Source organism: Pristis pectinata, chromosome 13 (assembly GCF_009764475.1).
Source record: "Pristis pectinata isolate sPriPec2 chromosome 13, sPriPec2.1.pri, whole genome shotgun sequence".
Lineage (NCBI taxonomy): Eukaryota > Metazoa > Chordata > Chondrichthyes > Rhinopristiformes > Pristidae > Pristis > Pristis pectinata.
The window spans coordinates 31415801-31437605 of record NC_067417.1 but is presented as its reverse complement, the minus strand read 5'-3'; the positions used below and the strand labels follow the sequence as shown (position 1 = coordinate 31437605).

General features: G+C 37.4%; 1 protein-coding gene across 1 annotated transcript in view; it reads right to left on the bottom strand.

Moving 5' to 3' along the window:
* Positions 1-21805, bottom strand: part of adcy7 (adenylate cyclase 7) — a 134018-nt gene that overhangs the window by 10194 nt on the left and 102019 nt on the right. Inside the window, 14 exon segments of the mRNA XM_052028017.1 lie at positions 3408-3515; positions 3627-3773; positions 6347-6505; positions 6595-6685; positions 8776-8945; positions 9768-9821; positions 12660-12710; positions 14038-14169; positions 15313-15397; positions 15484-15581; positions 16354-16423; positions 18668-18748; positions 19715-19758; positions 19853-20044. Coding sequence (XP_051883977.1) covers positions 3408-3515; positions 3627-3773; positions 6347-6505; positions 6595-6685; positions 8776-8945; positions 9768-9821; positions 12660-12710; positions 14038-14169; positions 15313-15397; positions 15484-15581; positions 16354-16423; positions 18668-18748; positions 19715-19758; positions 19853-20044 — 1482 coding nt within the window.

Here is a 21805-nt window from a genome sequence, read left to right as displayed (position 1 = left end):
CAGCGCATCACAGACATCAGCCTCCCCTCCTTGGACTCTGTCTTTACCTCTCGTTGTCTTGGTGTAGCAGCCAGCATAATCAAAGACCCCACCCACCCGGGACATTCTCTCTTCTCTCCTCTTCCATCGGGTAGAAGATACAGGAGCCTGACTGCACGTACCATCAGACTTAAGGACAGCTTCTACCCCACTGTGATAAGACTATTGAACGGTTCCCTTGTACAATGAGATGGACTATGACCTCACGATCTACCTTGTTGTGACCTTGCACCTTATTGCACTGCACTTTCTCTGTAGCTGTGACACTTTACTCTGTACTGTTATTGTTTTTACCTGTACTACATCAATGCACTCTGTACTAACTTAATGTAACTGCACTGTGTAATGAATTGACCTGTACGATCGGTTTGTAAGACAAGCTATTCACTGTACCTCAGCACAAGTGACAATAATAAACCAATACCAATACCAATATTTGACATGGTCCTGCGTGGTAGGTTGGTTGAGAAAGTTAAGGACATGGAATCTAAAATTGGCTTGATGATTGGAGGCAGAGGGTGGTGGTGAAAGTTTGCTTTTCTGATTGGAAGTCTGTGACTAATAGTACACTGTAGGGACTGCTGCTGGGACCCTTGTTATTTGTGATACCACTTGATAATAACATTATGCTTGGTGTATTTTATTATGGTTTTCTTTAGTACCACATGATGCATTTTGGGAAGTCAAATAGGTGTTGGACATGTACAGTGAATGGCAGGGAGCCAAGGAATGTTGGTGAACAGAGAGATCTTGGGGTTCAAGTCCATAGTTTTCTGAAAGTGGCAACACAGTGTTGAAGGCATATGCAATGGCAGAGAAAATAAAAGTTAGGACATTGTGTTGCAACTTTACAGAATACTGGTTGTACTGGAGTTGGAGTATTGTGTGCAATTCTAGTTGCCACACTGTAGGAAGTATGTGATTGCTCTGGAGAGAGTGCAGTGGAGATTCACTAGGGTGTTGCCTAGATTGGAGAACATTACTTATGAGCAGAAATTGGATAGACTGGATTTATTTTCTCTGAGCGAGAGGCTAGAGTATATAAAGTTATAAGAGGCATAGAAAGCTAGGGTAGACAGTCAGAATCTTTTTCCCATGGCAGGGGTATAACAAACAAGATGGCATAGTTTTAAAGTGAGAGGAAAGAGTTTTAAAGGGGATTTGAGGGAAGAGTTTTTTTTAAAACAGAGAGTGGTTGATATCTGGAACTCACTACCTGGTGGAATCAGATACAATCACGACATCTAAGAGACATTTAGACAGGCACTTGAAGACGCAAGACATAGAAGGATATGGACCCAATGTGGTCAACAGGGATAAGTGTAGATGGGCAAAAAGGTCGGCATGGACATGCCTTCTTCCACACTCTGTCCACCTGTGTCACCACTTTCAGGAAACTATGGACTTGAAGGGCCCATTTCTGTGCTGTCAACTCTACCACTAAAAACAGGGATGGTGAAGCAGCAAACCATATCAATGCTGTTTTATACTCTCAATAAATCAATTATCATCATACCATAAAAGACCAATAGAAATCAAAGCAAAAACTGATAGAACTGCTTCATCATCTCCTATAGCACAGCTCATCATTCTCATTCAAGGCCTGGAGCAAAATAAACCAGCATTTTTGATTTTGGTTTCTCAGTTGTGTTTTATTCTGAATAATAGCCAGAGTGATATTGCTCAAGCAGTTATATTACTTTACTCCACTTGAAACTCTAGACTATTTTAAATGGCAGAATTTTTTTTTTAAAGTACATACCTCCCTTGTTATCACTGGCTTTGAAATGAAAAATGGGCAATGTAAAATAAAAACAGAAAGTGCTGGAACTACTCAGGTCAGGCAACGTATGTGGAGAGAGAAGAAGAGTTTTTTTCTCTCCATATACGTTTCAGGCCGATGGGCATTTATTAGGAGTGATATATTAACTCTGTTTAACTCTCCCCACAGGTGCTGCCCGACCTGCTGAGTAGTTCCAGCATTTTAAGATTTTAATTTCAGGTTTGAGACCGTTCATCAGAACTGGAAAAGGGAGAAAACAAATTAGTTTTCAGTAGCAGAGAAGGTGGGGGAGGGACGTGTAGAACAGAGGGAATATCTGTGATTGGGCAAGACTAGATGACTTAATGTGGTAGTTACATAGCAGGTTATATTTCCTTGTCTGCAATCTTTTGATAATAGTAAGACTCTGGAACACGCCTAGTAGGCCAGAGTATACGGAAAAAAAACTGTGCTAATTGTTGACAGGCAGAAATAAAGAGCAAGTTACCCAAAGTTGGAGAATTCAATATTGAGTCCTAAAAGCTGCAACCTGGCCACACAGGGGTTGCACTTCAAGTTTGCATTGGACCTCATTGCAACAGTGCAGGAGACAAAATGGTCAGAGTGGAAATGAGATGGTGAATTAAAGTGGCAAGCAGCCAAATGCTCAGGTCACCACTGCAGACTAAACACAGGTGCTCCACAAAGCATGTGGTTTCTTCAAAGGAACATTAGGAACAGTGAAAGCAATACACTAAGATCTGTTTTCATCTCAGATTTCTAGCATCTGCAGTATTTTGCTTTTGCTTCTATAAACAACATTTCATGCACAGATTGACATGTGAACAATCTCGGTATCCTTGTTCCTTGAATAAGATTAAAATAACAGTTCAAAAGATGAAAGGAAAGAAAACAATATACCGATACAAAAATATATTGAATAGGATACAAATAATAAAAAGACATATTTTGGCACTGTGACTATCAGAAATATTCCTCTATGCAATGACAAGACAGATAAAGTGAGCTTGGAACAGCAAGCCGAGTTTGGGAATGAGGAAGTGTGACACTTTGACCCATTCAAAGTTCACAATGCCCAGGAAATGTTCAAGAACTTGTCAGCATTTTGTTCAGAATTGATGCAAAAAAAACTAAGTTCATATAATCAATTGTCTTTATTCCATCCAACCCTCATATAAAGTGTGAAGTGTGTTTAATAATTAAGGCTACATGTTGTGAAAATGCCCTTTGTGACAGTGGATATGATTGGGTAATTGCACTGCTGACGGTATTGCTCTACGTGACCAAGACTGTATTGCAGCACATAAATCATGTTTCACTGTCTGCCACGAGCTACATTTCTGGCAAAATACCATGCTTCTGTTGGGAGAGGTTTCTGTAACTTTATTCACAAGTTCTGTTTCCTCTACTACTTAAATAGACTGTTTTCTGTGTAAATCGATGTTGATGGCGATGCACTCAAATGTATGCCCAGACACTGCATCCTGCATCTAACTCAATGGCCCAGACAGCCTTGTCAATGGAGTCTGAATGTTGCATGCTGTTAGTAGAAAAAGCTGGTAATGTTTGAGCCACTCAGGATTACCTGTTTATTTTCTTGACCTGTGCCAGTACTAAGACCCGCAGCAGCCATGTAGGTGCTCCCAATAGTTTTGATCTTTTCAACACCACTGAATTTTGGTTTTGACAAAAGCTGCAGAAAAATGAAATGACAGTGTAATGATGCTGTAAAAAAAAGCCAATATACACAGTAAGCATAAATTGATTAAATGCCAGTTAAAAAAAATTGCTTAAAAGCAGCTACCTCATCGAAATCTGCTATTATTTCATTTAATAGCCTGAGGCACTCAAGTCCTTCTTTGTTTACGTCACATTCTGTGTAAAATTCTTTGAAGTCAGGAACGGAAGCGAACATGATACAAACACAGTCGTAAGACTGATGATACAAATCCTGTGAAGAAAAATGTGGAAAAAAAAGGCAAAGATAAATAAAAGTTTACATGTTTATACACATTCAACAGCATTTTCTCCCCTCAGTTGGCTTCCCCTTCACCCATGATTTGTGCTGGCTCCTAAAAGCTCTGTTGTCAATGACACCTCACCCAAACGTGGATCCTCATAGTACAATAGGCTCTTCAGCCACTGTCATCTTCAGCCACTGTCATGTTCATCCATGTCTAGGAAAATCTTTATTTTAAAAGCTATAGTGTACTTAACAGTACCTAAATCACCAATAACACACTCATGATACCATAACTTCAATGGACGAGGGGTACAATGAATTAATTTGCCAGTGAATGCACCAGGAGTTGAAGAAGAAATTAAAAGTGATAAAATATTCATTGCAAGATTGACATTTCATTTTTGCTTATACTAATGTCAGCATGAAGGTAGCAAATGGCTGTAAGGGGTCGTAAGCGCATCTGGTTACAAGCAGTTGGGAGTCATTGGTTTTTCTCCCAGCTTCTGGAAACAGTCCTAAATATTCATTCCCGTAGTGCATGTTTTTTTCCTTAGCATAACAACATTGAATTGCAGCACTAAGATCACTATCAATGGTTAGAGTGCTCTACAAATAATGCAATTCAGTCATGTTTTTAATACACAGACACACGTGGCCAAAGCATGCTGAACAAGTAGTGACAAGAACATTAGACCATTTCACCCATCGAGTCTGTTCTGGCATTCATCAAGATCATGGCTGATCCAATGTTTCAGCTCTATTTTCCGGCCCTCTTCCTATTTCCTTTAATTTCTTTATTATTCAGAAATTGATCTGTCTTTGTTTTGAATGAAGTCAGTGACTCTACATGAAGAAATTTCCCCTCATTTTAGTCTTAAATTGCCCAGCCCTTATTCTGAGACTGTGACCTACAAATAATAAAAGATTCAATAATGCTTTTACATGCACCCCCGAAGCATGTGGAGTAAGAAAGGGAAACATCCTTTCTGTATCCATTCTGAACTCTTAAGAATTTTTAAGTTCTGAATAGATCTCCTGTCATTCTTCTAAACTCTAAAGAATACAGGCCTAGTCTACTCAATATCTCATACTGCAAACCTGACATCTCAGGAACCAGTTTAGTGAACCTTCACTGCACTCCCTCTGTAGCCGGTATATCTCTTTTTTTTAGATAAGGAGACCAAAATTGCAGACAATACTCTGGGTGTGGTCTCATCAGGCCCTATATGATAAATGACATTAATCAAGGCACAAAACATATTTGATGTCTCTCCAGCAAAACTGCTTCACTTGTGTACAAACAACATTTAAATGTGGGTCCTGAGATCTGAACATAAAAAATATCCTTCTTGTGTTTTTAAAGGAATCATCAATTACTTGAAAGTTTGTTAGAGCCAATATTGAAGGTGCTTGGGAGTGAAATTGTGTGAAGGGGAAACATTACAATTCCCATTTAATCACCTGATTTTCTTTTCACACACATGAAAGTCTTACGCAATCAAAACAAGGAAAAACTGGTACAAGTCTCCATTTTCACACACATTTTCGTGCACAAATTAAGTTTTGGACCTCGTGAGCTGAAGGTGAAGTTAAATGGGAAGTTAATATAAAACACAGCATGCAGAGTATTTTCAAGTAGGTTTTCAACGCTGCCCAGTAGCACAAAATCTTTTCCTGGTTAAAGCAGCTTCATATTTCTTTTGAACATTTGCCCTATTGTATGCATTGATTTGTGTATTACCCTAATTAAACTCTGTTTACTGTTAATGAGCTGTAAATTTTCTCAGCACATTGATAAAAAACATACTGTTATACTGTATGTGTGTACCAATTTTTCACTGAGAGGTGATTTTTGGCACAAATAATAGCCACTTAGGCTAAACAGGATTTCAGACCTCACAATTTGATGCAAGGAAAGGAAAAATACAAATGCATTTCTTATGATGTTTTCTCTTAATCAAAAGACACCTTCAATAATCTACATCAATATTAGCCTTACTTTGTCAGTCAATGGCACTGCATGTTAACAGTACTCATTTCCACATCACAATATCTCCTCCCGGTGTGCTTTCCACTCTCTACTCAATGCAAGAGAGATTAAAAAAAGCCAAAGTGGAACTCTACCAAACGCTGGAAAAATGTTAATATCTGCCAAAGAAAGTCAGGTTAACATTCCAGACAAAATCTACGCCATTCACTCCTACATCAGTACCAGTTAGGCATTTGTACTCACAACTTGCAGGACAAGATATTGTTATTTTTAAAAGAGAAGATAGCATTTTAGTGGCAGAGTTAAAGCCTTTATTCAACCGAGAGAGTAGTCAGACACTTGCTATCAATTCAATCTACCTTGATTATTCCATCAGGAACTACCACTTGGGTGTGCACATATCGGAATGATTTTCCCATAAAAATAAATTGCTGCCAATAATTAAACACACCTTCAAATAACTCATGAATCATTTTGATGTTTAAGAGATGGTGCTGGATACATAAAAAAGCTATTTGGCTATGATTAATCTACTATTTACAAGTACCAGTGGGTGGGAAGGAATCCATACCTCATTCTTTTTGTTTTCACCAATGAAGTGCTCAGCAACATGTCCTGGCAAAACATTTTCCAATAAAAGACGATTCAGGTTTTCCATGGTCTCAATTTCTTCCCTCTCCCTTTTAAATTTATTCTTCCATAGGAAGTCTAGTCTACAATAATATTCATTCTGCAAACAAATAAAAAAAACTGCTTTGTCTGCAACTTGCTCAACTATTTACAATAGTTATGGTATTTCAGTGCTGCAATTATTTTTACCTGTTTTATTAAAAACAGCAGTGTAAGTCCAAACAGGAAGAGGTAAAAGCTACCCATAATCTTCGGGTTTTTCATGGGACTTGGATTCTCACTTCAGAAAAAACAAATAAAATTTACAAAATAAATTGCACTTAATTATTGAAGTATTATCATGACTTAATTTCCAATCTTCTGTCACTATGGGCTCCAGTTATAATCAATTTACAATACACACAAGCAAAGTGATTCTACATGTTTACAAATATACATTATTCATGGAGGTAAGTGCCCAGAAATTCAAAAGTAAGGCACCAATTCTTCTCAGCATTACGCAACTGAAGATGGATTTTCTACTATCAAGAGTTGGGTGCTCCCAATCCAGCAGGCCTGCAAGTAAAATACTTACCTTCATCCTTGGAGCTCTGTACCCCATTAAAGGTTTTCCCCAATCTCCAGCCAGTGCACCAGAATCCAGCAGTGCCTTCCACCTCTCCCATCCACACCTTCTCCCAACACCCCCAAGGTGATTCTGGCTTCCTATTCCCCACTCCCCCCTAAATCAATGATTGTTTTCCCTTCCATCATACCCAAACAGAGCTGCAGCTCAACTCCCTTATGGCCGTAACCCTCCCACCACCAATTGCAAGACCCAGGGCTCCCCTGCCAAGGCTGCGTGGACAACTTTTCAGACCTGGCTCTGGACACGAAGATCAGGCAGCACATTTTCACCTGAGAAAAGGTGCAACACCCATTGTGGTGTGAGTGAGGCCTTGGAGATTGGGCAAGACTGAAGTTGATGTGGTGGACCAGCGACCAAAATTGACCCACCATATCTGTGCTATTCAAGCTCTTCTTAATAGGTGCCCTGAAATTTCTGGGTAAGCTATCTAGCAAATAAATAAAGCTCTGATGCCCATTGTATAAGTGCTAAGAAAATAAATATTTCCAAATGTGTTTGTTGGATTGGTACATGAAATTCTGTTACTTCCACAGCACTCCTTCACCACAATGTCAAGCATGCTAACGTTCTTGATTTGGGAGGATTGTTATTTATCTGAGTCCTGATTCCCACAGTGGAAAGTGAGCACACAACATAGGCTGTGTGTCACGAGTTACCTAATAAATTTGATTTTAGAAATAATAAGTATTAGCATAACCATAAGCTTAAGCAGCAGGTTGAAGAGCAGGAAAAAATATTCTCCATGCACATAAAATTTGAATCTGCTATCCCAACATAAAATTGTCTACACCTCTGACAGGTCAGCTGGAGTAAGGGGCAGAACTAAAGCCAAGTGACTGCCTTGGGGAGAACACAGACAACCGAGAGAGAGTTAGCTGCTCACTCAACCTCCCAAATTTAATTGATTGTCAAATGCAGGCACCAGTCTGATTACCAATTTGGCCAAGAATCAATTTGTGCTGAACACTGAAAAAACAAATCATAAAAACAAGTCACTGCAAACTATTACAATTGTTTGCAAATAGAATTTAAATTATTTACTTATGCGCTACTTACGGTCTGCATTTTGCAAGGTTGTGCACAGTTCTACACATCTCACGGTTGTGACAGCTCACCTAAACCTGCATCAGAAGTCCCATTCTTTTCATGCCTCACACTGGACACATGAAGGAACTATACAGATTGATGTTTAAAAAAAAATGAAACAGAAGTTGGGTGACCTATTTGCCAAAGAAATTATGCTTGGCAAACAGAAAATTAGAATTAGAGGGAATGCAAAATAAAGTGGAGGCTGGAAATCTGAAAGAAAACACTGAAAATACACAGTAGTTCATGCAGTGTCTGTAAAAAAAAAATTAACAGAATTAATTCCAAGGTTGATGTTCTTTCTCCTAGTTGTGGAAGGTTATTGACTTGAAATGGTTCTCACTCCACAAATTTTGCCTGACCCTCTGAGTACTTCCAGCAATTTCCTGCTTTTCAATGTAATTGGAAGATTTAATCCTTTCATTTGGCCCACACCATTTTTTGCATCCATAATTCACCAATTCCAATTTAAAATGATCTCACACGTTCCAATTATTATTATAATCTCAACCTGAGGCTTGTTGGAAAGTAACAATCTGGTTACCTGTAGTCAGAAACAACAATGATGAAAGCAATATTTCAGTGAGTTGGCAATCAATGAGAGAATATATACACCAATGGCAGAGGTTTAAAGTTTTCCATTGGTAAAATCATACCTGCCATAGAGAAATAGCCTGTAGTCGTCAAACAAGGAAACATAATTCTTCAGGAAAATTATGTTATAAACCACACAGGCAATAATTAAGAGGAGAGCTTTCAGTTCAAAGCTAATTCTGAGGAAGACTGAACAGGTGATGAGTCCCAGGATACAACAGCACACATAATACTGTCAAAAGTAACATTAAAAAAAAATTAGAAGATGCAACTTCTTATTAAGCAATTAATCAATCATTTAAAAACTTCATTAAATAAAACTAATTTCAACCAACAATCTATGGAGTTATTAGACATTTCAACATCAGTTGTGCATAGTTCCTGTCGTAATCAACACATTGTAATTAACCACCTGACATAACTATGGCTCTAGATGATTAATAATAAGCATCAAACCCATCAATGACCACATCCTAAAGGGAAGCAACCATATTTAAAGACACCTGATGCCTACAATTCTGATACATTTCAGATGAGCATGAGATTGCTCTTCACCAGGCTAAAAAATATCTTCACATCACGATACTAATTAATACTACATTCTCAACCCGAGTATTCATTACCAGCTAAAAACCTAGATGTCTCTAGGTGGAAGCAGCAATTTGAACATGGTTATTATAAATTAAGGGCAGAAAGAAGTATTTTAAAGTAGTTACTGAAATACATCTGTACATCCTGAATTGGTCACTCAAGGTGGTTCACCTAAAGACTACACTTGGTCTTGGCTGCACAGGAGCTTCTACTGAGAGGGATCAATTAGCTTTCATTAAAAAATAATCACCTTTTTTCTCTTTCATCTTACCATTAGAGTAACATGTTTTACATGAGGAAATGTTGCAAATCTCATTATTGTAGATAACAAAGTTTAGTGTTTCATTGCCTTACTGAGAAGCACAAAGGCGCTTTAGAATTGTTGGTGGCATAATCTAATAAACCAAGGCAAAATTTTATTTGCAAGAATCAACATGAACAAATAATATTTATATATACTCACAGGAAGATAGTAATTCTCATTCCCTGTTGCATGTGTCTTATTTTGTAAGTAATGCTAAAAAATCAAATAATATTCAATATAGCATATGATTTTCACCAACACTACACAGTTCTGAAATATGGCAAATGGCAGTATTTAACCTACATAATCTTTGGTCCATAGACCACCCGGACGATTAAACAAAGATGCACAATTCTTTAGCAAAATGATACAAGCCGCATGGACAATAATTATGAGGAGTGCTCTTTAGATAAGTACTTGAGGGTCTGAATAGACATTGTGGGCCAAGTGCCTGCATTTGTGCTGTATGATTCTATGTCTCCATGCTTTAAGTCTAAAGCTAATTCTAGTGAAGTCTGACTAAGTGATGAGTTACAGGATACAACACCTCACAATATACTAACAAAAATAAAAAATAATTGGAATACACACGATTGTTTTTAACTCATTAAGTAATTAAACAATGATTTAGATACTGCATTAAATGAAACTAATTTCAACTAACAAACTGAGGATTTGTTATATACCATTGCATCAGTTGTACAGAGTACCTGTTGAAATCAACACATCAGTAACCAATGAGCTTACATATTTATAGAATACCTACAAAGTATTTCAACTTCAAAAGGTTTATCTAAATTGTCACCTTCCAAAATGCTAAACCAAAATGATAAATAACTCAACATAATTCATTTTTAAGAGAACTTCAATAATGGAGACTATCAGCTTGAAGTAATGATCCAATTTATAGTCTCACATAAACCATGGTCAATGAGTTAGGGGAAATTGTAAAGGCTTAGGCTATGTAATGTTTAAATTACTGAATGAGAAATTTCTGGAGCAAGCCACTGATATGTCAGAAATACTACACATTAAGCAGGGGATTGAAGTGTAATGGACAGAGCAATTAATTAAAAATTATGTTGAGGGCTGAACTGACAAGTGCATATGTAATTATGAGAGGTATATACCAGGTAGACAACCAGAGTCTTTTTCCCCAGGGTGGAAATCTCAAATATTAGAAGGCATAGCTTTAAGGTGAGAGGGGGAAAGTTTAAAGGAGATTTATGCGGCAAGTATTGTTTTGACACAGAGAGTGCTAGGTGCCCGAAATGTGCTGCTAGGGGAAGGATAGGATAGCAACAGTTAAGAGGTATTTAGATAGACTGTAGGGATAGATTGTAGGGATATAGGTCACATGCGGGTAGATGTGCAGTTTAAATTGGCTTCATGGTTGGCAGAGGCATTGAGGGCTGAAGGGCCTGTTGCTGCGCTGCGCTGTACTGTTCCATATAGTCCTTCACCAATGGAAACAATGTGGAAAGTGACTGGCTACTGGTGACCACTCGCTTTCTCTTCCCACAGATGCGGCCTGACTTGCTGAGTATTTCCAGCATTTTCTGTTCTTATTTTAGACTACCCATTTCAATGTTTTAGATACTCCTAATGATTTTAAATTTCTTAATCAAAATATTTGCTACTTCAGAAAATTCAAACACAAGTCGTAAAGCTTCTTTCCATATATCAATACACTAACAGCAGGCCATCCTCATTGACAATAGAAAATATACATATGGGTCTGGTCCTTCTTGAAGCAAGAGATCCAAACAAGTATACAGCACTCCAAAAGGATCTCCCTAAAGCCTATACAACTCCTTTACAGCAGTTTATACCATGCCACTCTCTTGACTGTGTCTGGAGATTCTTCAATTACATGACCATGCTTCTCTTGTTTCGCACTATTTCCTGCCTGTGCATACTCAAAGTATAAATATCTGAACATATAAGCGCATAACCAATATAGCAAAAAAGTATTGGTGGTCTTAGGTCCTTCTCTCATCTCTTCTAATCCAGTTATGAGGTGCTGCTTTCTTCAAAACTTGGAGTTCCAGTCTACAACATCATAGAGAACATTTACTGAAGGTGACATTTATGCCCATGAGATTGCTCTTCAACAGGCTAAAAATACAGTCACACCAAGGCAATGATTAATACTGCAATCCTAACCTTGTTACCAGCTAACAACCTAGATGTCTGTGGCATGAAGCAGCAGTTTGGCCACAGCAATTTATATTAGAGGTTCAAGGGCAGAAATTAGTATATTAAAGTGGTTACTGAAATACATCTACGCATCCTGAATTGGGCACTCCTCAAGGTGGTTCATCTGAAGATTACACTTGAACTTGACTGCCCAAGTGCAATGCTGTGAGGGATCAATTAGCTGCCATTAAAAAAAAATCCATCTCTTTTTATCTCTTTCTTATTATTATAGTAAAATGTTTTACAAGAGAAAATGTTGCACATTTCATTGTTGTAGTTCACAAAGTTTAGTACTCCATTGCCTTTCTGAGAAGCACTAAGGTGGTGGCATAATCTAATAAATCGAGGCAACATTTTATTTGCAAGAATTAAAATGAAAAAGTACTATTTATTTCTGCTCACAGCAGAGTGGCAATCCTCATTCACCGTAGTATTTGTCGTATTTCGTAAGTAATGCTGAAAAGAAAATATTTTTCAATATAGCACATAATTTTCATTGACGCTGTGCAATTCTAAAATATTCTGCATATCCTGAATTGAGCACTGAAGTTGGTTCACCTGAAGATGATATTTAATCTTGATGCGCAAGTCCAGTGCTAGGAGAGATCAATTAGCTTTCATTAAAACAATAATTTTTTTCTCTCTGTCTGGTTACTATTACGGTAATATATTTTACTGAAGGAAATGTCACACATTTCATTATTGTAATTAACAAAACAAAAATTAGCGTTCCATTGCCTAACTGGGAAGCACAAAGATGGTTTAGAGTTATTCGTGGCATAATCTAATAAACCAAGGCAAACATTTACCTGCAATATTCAGTAAATGAAAAAAATGTTTGCGCCTACTCACAAGAGGGTAGCTTGTCTCATTTGTCTTATTGTGCACTTCTGGCATGGAACACTAAAAAGAAATCAATAATATTCAATATAGCATATAGTTTTCACGGATCATGTGCAGATCTAAAATATGGTAAGTAGCAGTGATTAATTCTATCCAGTCTTTGGCCTGTGGACCACATGGGCCAAATGAGATCTGCCCCTTTCATCCTATTTGAGTTACACAGCTTTGTTATGGATAAACCCCCACACACAGTATCAAGAGCTGTTAATTTCTGAAGGTTCTGATCTATTAAATTATTACATTAATTTGTATTTGATACATGAAGCACAAGAGTTCATGGTATGTACCACTCCCTAAAAGTCTTGATATTTAAATTGCAAAAACATAATCAGATCAGCAATTTCACTTTCAACAGCAGTTTTGTATGCAACAAATGCAAGCTTGTGATCAATCACTCAGAATGCACTATCCAGGAGATGTTAGCAGTGCTGTTATATTAATGGACTGGCATCAAGAGGACCTGGACCATTGATCGAGAGACTCAAGTTTCTATCTCACAATGTCATCTTCAGAATTTGCAATATAAAAAAAGCCTGCTATCAGTAATGGTTACTGTGAATCTTCTGGTTTGTTGTAAGAACCCATTTTTTTCACCATTATCCCTCTGCAAATAAACTATTCTAATCCAATCTGACCCATGTGAGACTCTGGATGCAATGTGATTGACTCTTAATTCCTCTTCAGGTGAGTGACAATAATGTTATCATTCAAAACACAAAAACAAAACAAGCTTGTTACAGGAAACCTACTAATCAGAATTTCTATCTTGAATTCCATAATGTAGTAAATGTAGATGGAAGGATATTCATCCCAGCTGCAGGTTGCAATCTATCAAACTGCTGGTAGAACATGGAATAAAACCAAAGTGAATATAACTATAAATACATAGTGTAGGATGTCGAAGTGGTGCTAGAATGTTACAGTGTTGGGTGCTCTGCTGATGCATACCAACCAACAGGACTGTTGGCAATGGCTGTATGTAGAAGTTATGATGAGCAGGCAACACTGGCACCTACATTGCAACCAGTAGGGTACCCTGTTCCTAGCAGATTCATATTGGACCCCGCCCACCAAAGTATACTTTGATGTGGTCAAATAAACTTTTCTTCCATTTCTTCCAAATTCTGGAATTGTCCACCATTTGCACAGTTGCAGCATTGTCAAAACTACTGTAGAAACCAGCATCCTCCATCCATATAGGCAGCATATGCCTCTGTTATTTTGGATGTCATCCCCAACATCTGGAAAAACTGCATCCTTTAGGGCCTTCAAGTTAAAACTTGTGTCACATCTGCACATACTTTTAATGGGTTTATTAGTTACTCACCAAGTTCAAAACTGAAATGACCAATACAACAATAATGACAATGAGAGTCAGTGGTAGCCGTAACAGTGGTTTCTTTGTAATAGTTTCAGAGATGCCAGCGAATGGATTTGAAGATGAACAATTCTTCCAGAGCTTTTGTATGGAGCAGAAAATAATGGTAAATTGAAATGCTGTCATTCTTTAGCAAATTGTAATGCAAAATTTCCAATGAGAGCCAAATAAAAATTAAAAACTAATTAAAAATAATGTAGGTTCATTATAAATACTTAAATATCACTTTTAAATCATTTGTCTCCACAAGTTCAAATTTGAGGAAACACTGGCACATAAGAGTCAATTGTTGAAGTAGGTCAAAATACTATTCCAGTCTGTTATGAAAATTAGTGGCAATGATAATTACATTGATAGCGATAGTGACAATGCTGATGGGAATATTGTGGTAAAAATGATGGTAGCAATTACAATCATGGGGCTATTGGAGCAGTAGCAAAGATTTCATTGTCACAGAATTAAAAGGAGTCTTTGACCCAAGGCCATAGAGGAAAAGCTAGAGGAATTCACAGTCTGATCACAGGGTGTAAAATATAAAAGTCAAGAAATAACGATAAGTTATATAAAACCTTAATAAAAATCTCAAGTATATCATTGTGTGAAAACTTGGATTCCACATTATAAGAAAGATATAGATATTTTTGAGAAAGTGTAATGAAGAATAACTCATATACTGTCTCTTCTGGGAAAATGCAAATGCAAACTTAAAGGATATCGGAATCACAGATAAATGTGTTTAAAATGATGAAAATATAGGACAGAGAAGGTAGAAGGAACCGGTCTTTAATAATTGAAGCAAAAACATTGGGCCAGGAACACATGATTAAACACAAGAAATTGTGAAAAGGCTGGAGAAAATATTTTACACAGAAAATTCTGGGAGACTGGCAGAAACTAAGTTAATATTCAACATCAGACTCTGGATGGATGAAAGAGAATGAAAGAAAAATGTGAATAATATGGATAAACACACAAATGGAACCATTTCTTCACAGAGGAAAAACATGGATGCAAACCAGTTAGCCCAAACAGCCTGTTTCCATGTTGGCATTTTAACTCCAATAAATATATTGAACTGAGTACGCATCCGGACTTCAGTTTAAAATCTTAAATGGTTTTAAACCAATATTACAAAGAGTCAGCAATTGGTTAATGTTACAACATAAAGTTTTTTATGACAAAATCAAAGGATTATGTTAGCTACAGTGTTTTGATTCAACTCACCGTCAGATGACCAGCAAAACAAATGAAAAGAATTATCAGAAGAATAAAGGCAGCGATTCCAAATGATATTCCCAGTGTTCTTTTTCTATTGAGAAAAAACATACTTGGCTAAAGTAAGGTTAAAATATTTTAAAATTAAAAGTAATTAAAATTTTCAAATACAGTACTTACTGTGGCATAACAAGCAAGTGGATCACAAGTATGCAAATGAATATTAACATGGCACAACCAGCATAATACCTCAAAGAAGGAAGACAGACTGAACGGTACTGGAAGAAAGGAAAAAGGCAGCCAGTGTAAGAAATGATGAACACAAGGATATTTTTCCCTATTTTATTTTTCCTTCCTTAAACAGAAACACAAACAATACAAGTTACCCAATACAAAGATCAATTCAAATGCCCATTCAAAAGGGGAGAAAGGTTAGAAAAGCACCAATCAGGAGAATCCATGAGAATGGTCATAGGTGTGATTTTAAAGGAGGCCTTTAGTGATGAAATGTTGCAAGATAATGAAGAAAGTTCTACTAAAGGCACTGCTGGAGTTGTATTTATATCACAACAGAGAAGATTTGCTTTAACTTCTTCATTCTGAAAAATTCTCCTGTTACTTAATGATAGTCACTTAAGCAAATTCCCCTTAATTATTTGTCAAGCATGTTTCTTAGTATAGTCCTTCATTCAGCTGAATTGTGATGAACATTGCATTGTTAAACATTAAAACCAATGCTTCAAGGAACTGCGAAAAATGTATTTTAGACTTCCTATTAAAAATTGGAGTGGACTTCAAATTCCTCAAAATTGTACAGATATTTACTGCAGTGCACACAGGATTTGATGGAGGTGGTCCAACATTTATTTTTTGAAGAAGAGCCAAGAATAAAGAACATCCATATGCTTAAAATATTGCCAATTTATGTAAAATGATTTCCCATGACATTGTTATTTTAGTTGCTTTGTGAACCAAAATATGTTCCAAGAGCAGTGATTTTTCATGGACTTGCTTGAACTTACAGCTCAATGAACACCTTGGAATACTTACAGCTTTTTCTAGACCCTTTACACTGAAAGAAGGCATCATATGGGCAAAGATACCACATTTAATTGATTCTCTGTAGAAAGAAAAAAATGCTGTAAATACGAACCAATTGAAATGGACAGGTTGCACATATAACAAAACTGTTACAAGCAAGGTCAATTACTCCAAAATGAAACCTGCTCTTTACATCAGTTTATCTGCTTTCTCTATCAAAACAAAATCACCTGATTTCTCCTTTCCTGAAGAAGATTGTTAATGCAGCAAAATGATTCCAAAGGTACCAGAACCTCTCTGTATTTTAGCAACCTCACTGCTCTACAAGTAATCTAGAACGTAGATCATGAAAGGCTCTCCTACTAAGCCAACAATGTCCTGATCATACAATCCATCCTTCTATCACCAAATGCTCATAATACTTGCAAATCTTATTAAGGTTGTTAAGATTTGTACTTCAAGCAGGAACACTAAATGAAGTTTTTAACCCTCAACACTTTCATCCTCTCACTAGCACCCACCCTCTCCAAACTCTCAGAGTTTACACAAATGCTGTCTTGAATTCCTGCCAGAACTTCAGCAGAGATGGCCAAGGAACAACATAATGGCCTTTACTCCAGAGTTTGCAATGAAGTGTAGCAAGAGATGCACCTCAATTTACTGTTCTACATTATTTTAACATTAACTAAAGCAGTGGACAAAGGGAACTGGGAAACCAGTGATGATTAAATCTTTTCACATCTTAAATGTACATTCAGCAACAACTATTCTACAGTGGTCTTAGTTCATCTGCATTCTTAATGGTTCATGAAAAGATTTTCAGGTGATGAACAGACCACCATTTATTTCATCATCAGGCTGGCCACAGAGAAGACCTGTAGTGTCCGAGGCCTTGCATATTGCACGCCTGATCACACACCTTCACGGGCTACAGGGAGTCCAGGAACGGCCTAGTCTGGGGTGTGGGTTGAGGTGAAAGAAAAATCAATGGCTGGGGACCCAATACTAGGTGGGGTGAGGGGAGAAGGAGAGTGCAGTGGGTAGCATTGTGTGTATTACCAGAGATCCAAAGCTAATAACCCTAATCTGGAGATCCGAAGTAGGAGGGGAGGGGAGCACAGATCATGGGTGGGTGCGATGGGACCATGTGTACCTATCTGGATTGGGACCTGTTCCTAAACACCCTTTTTAAATAGCATGGTTCTGGGAATAGTTAACACTCCTCCGAACAATGTAACCTAATTTTCTTGGCAACACAGCAAATTAGAGTTGCAAGGAGAATAATGCCAGCCCTTGCACAAGTGAACCTAAAATCACGTCATCTGTACAAGGCTGGTTTACAACGTCAATAGCCAGTCAAATTTCCAGAGTGGTGCAATTTGGTTGAGAAATGCTCACACTGCATTCCACTCTAGAAATCTGACTTTCTGACTGAAAGTTTTTGCCAACAGAAGTTCCACAAATTAAAACCATAACCAAAATCAATCATTAAAAGACTATTGAAAATTTTGTCGCAGGACTTACAGAAGGGAAGTTCTGTTAAATTCACAAGAACCTTGGTTAGTCCACACTCAGAGTTCTGTGTATAATCTGTTCTCATTCTCATAAGAAGTAATATTGAGGCATTGGGTGTCAAACAAAAAAAATCAAGCTGATACCAGAGCTGAGAAGTCATATCTAATCAAGAGATTCCAAATTCCCCATCTCACTTCCACTCTGCCTTTGGCCTCTGACACTGTTCCAATACATGTTCAACAAACGCTATCACATCTTGGCACACTACAGCTAAAATATTTTGTCAAAGTATGGAGAAGCATTTACCAGTTAATGATCTGTGATAAACTAATCCGTGAAAAATAATGTTATTTTTCAATACACCACAGAGCAATATTTCAACATACTATATACTCTATTAGCATATTGCATTGGAAAATGTTACCCTTCAGAGTCTTGAAGCAACAGACATTTGAAAAGAAAATGTCAACCACATCAATTTTACCCTCTATCCTACAGTGATGTCAATGCATTTAGGCTAAACCCAGTGAGGAAACAGCAATTTTTGTTAATGAAAAAATATACTGAAAGCTATTGTGCTTTCAGTATCTCTCCTCTATTACAAATGGAAACTTACACAGAGGTAGTCATTTCTTGTGTCTGAGCCACATAATTGATAGCAATGGGCTTGCACACATACACACACAAAATAGGATTGTTGCCTTATTCTGGAAATTGAAATCTTTGTTTACATTGAAGTGATTGATCAATGTCCAAAGGTTACAAAATCGCATTGTGAAAAAAAATTGAAAAGTAAAATGTTACATACTTGTGTGAATTTATCCCATTGATTGTTGTTATCATTTTTTCACGCAGTTCCTCTTCAAATCGTCTTTTTTGTGATTTGTTTCTAGAGAATGAACATTGCAGTTACTGTATACAGTATACATGACATCCAACTAACATGCAAAGCTTTTAATCCAGCATGTTAGATTAATTGTTGGTCATTATTTTTTAATATCACAGGACAGCTGCATGCAAAAAGCTCCATCAAACATTATTTGGCAGCCACTTCTGAAGACTGGAATAAATAACTAAAAGTGGATTAGAGGAATCAACGTGGGCGTAAGCTAACATATCAATGTCTCAGAATGTATAGCGTGTGACATGAAATGAAAAGATGTCAATCTTTTACAACAGTGAAAATGAGTGAATTTCAAAATTGTTAGACTGACACAACTTGTATCATGTCACTTTGATAGATTCACTGTCTCTAAGGTGTGATTACGTTGCAGTCAAATCTTCAGCTCCCACACATTGCCACTTGCCTTGTGTCAGCAGCAAGTTTTGGAAACTCATGTTTCAGGAAACACAAACCTTCACCCTTAATTTTTACTCTTTATTCACAAGAGAACCATCTCTCATTGCACTTGAACTCTGTGCCTGTCCATTTCAGAAGGTAGGTTAGAGTAAACCAAATTGGTGGGTCCGGGCCAGATATATAGGTTCGGTAAGAATGACTGATTTCTTTTCCTAGAGGGCACCTGTGAATGAGACGCATTTTAAAATAATCTGGGAGCTTCACAGCCACCATCATTCCACTTCATTTAAGTAAAATTAAAATTCCCATCTGGCATGCTGGAATTTGACCTCAGCCTCGAAGTCTTTGGACTGCCAGCCAGTAACACAATCATCTAACTACCGTATCCCCAAGCTCCAACAGGAAGCTAAAGGGAAAAAAATTGGGGATTCTTGTTAAATATTTCCTCTGAAGGGCAAAGTAATGCAGATTTGTCTGAGGGTCTTTGAATTATGACTGAATACATTATGACACCAATCTGCACGTGTTGTACTCATGTAGCTGATGAAAACCCACCGATCTAATGTCCTGTGAATTCCAAGGGAATGCATTGGGATTTCCTAGACAGATCAGAGAAAACAAAAAGTGTGAGAATGTGTTGATCTGTTTCATAGATAGAACACATCTTCAACACTATCCATGTTTTTCGTTTACCTTCCTGATCTTTCCACTTGGTGCTGAAATATCAGTGCTAACATTTTCTCGTTGCTGAAAGTGGGCAAATGGTTTTGCTGCACCCCATGACTCCAAGTATCTCGTCATGCGGACGGATGCTCTCATTTTCAGTCCATCATTAACATGTCTTGGCTTCGGTAGGTGCCGACTCTTCGGGCTTTGCTGCTTAGTCTGTCGATGACATAACATTGGGATGGAACATTTAGTGTAATCATTAAAGGCACAAGAATAATGATAGTAGGACATACTAGTGAAGTTGAACTTTTGCAGGATGTACAAAATGATTCAAGTGAATAGACAGCTGATTATCACTTCCACAGATTTCAATGGAAAAGAAAATCAGGTCTGGTGTAAAATTTACTGATTTGTTGCAAGCCTGTTTCACACTATTACAGAAGGCCGATTTTGCTCCCTTATTATGAGATTTGCTTTTGACCATACTGCAAATAGAACATTGATGTAATAAGATCAGGTAATAAAGCTTCACATGTACCACAGAAAAGGTTACACACTTTTGGCCCCATCAAATCTGCACCTATACTACAGAAGACCATTGAAGCTACTCCCACAACCCCACCAAAGCCCTTAAAGTTCTTCCTTTCAAGTTAGCAATGTGCTTCTTGCTTCAATCACCTTACTAATCCTATTTTTCAATCATTCTTTGATGAAACGAAGCCACTTATGCCACTGTACTTCCTTTCCCTCTTCAGTTTTCCACACATCAGGTGCCTCTGTAAAACTCTATCCTCATGTACAGAATTTCTGATTGCTCTTTGGAATTATTGATCTCAGCAGCTTTTTACTTGTGTCTCCCCTAGCCCAGGTTGCATGTACAAAACATCCAGTACATTTTAAGTACTAGCCCACTGCATGTGATATGGGCAGGGAGCAGGTTGAATACCTATCTATACTGTTGACTCAGAGGAGTTCATCACCTCAGTGAGTTCTGTTCCACTAAACCATCAATCATTTGGTCAGTCATTCTTTGGTGTTTTGGTGTTACATTTATACTTTCTGGCCAGTAGTTTTAGCTCCATCCAGACAGCACCTAATTTACATCAATGAAGGGTCTTTGACTCAAAACATTAACTCTGTTTCTCTTTCCACAAACACGACTTGATCAGCTCAGTGTGTCTAGCACTTTCATTATTTACACTTGTCTGGATCACCAGCAGAACTGTGCACAGTGATTAAACAGTGCACAGCACTCTTCCACCAGGGAGTTCAAGTATTTTAGAGTACAGACCAGAGAATTCAAACTAGCCACAAACTAAAATTAACTCCAGGAATATCTAACCCAGTACCACAAAAGTCCAAGAGAAACCCACTAGCCTCCGACCCAGAATAATACACAAATCTAATTTGACAATATAATTTCCTCTGTGTGGAGCCAAACAAAAGCTGTAAAAGACTAACAAATCAGTCCTTGATTTGATAAGTACAGCACATTTAGCACACTGCAACTCCAGTAGAAGTGCAAATGTTAGTTATGCCGTCAATATTCTTCTACAGTATAGTTATAATTGTGATCAACTCCATGGCCAAGATAAGTAAGTCAGTTACATTTTCCTAAAATTTAAAATCTGTGACACTGTTTCAGGTTCTCCTGGCACTACCAGCCAGCCATTATTTTTTGTTGTATATTGATTATATCATCTGTGTAAGCCTTCCACCAACACTGCAAGTGAACCTCAGCTATAAATCATAACTTTGCATCTACTTTTAAAAAGGTTCATTACAAACAAGATCTACAAGTCAGCAGAACACTTTACACAATACATGTTCCTATTTTTAAACACTGTAACTATTTTTAATACATTTTGTGCATTTGGGACTTAAAGAGATGATTGATGCTACTGTTGTAGAATTTCCCCAGTTCACATTTGACATATAGAGTGAGCATCTCCCTTTATGCTAAATAACAGCTTTCCT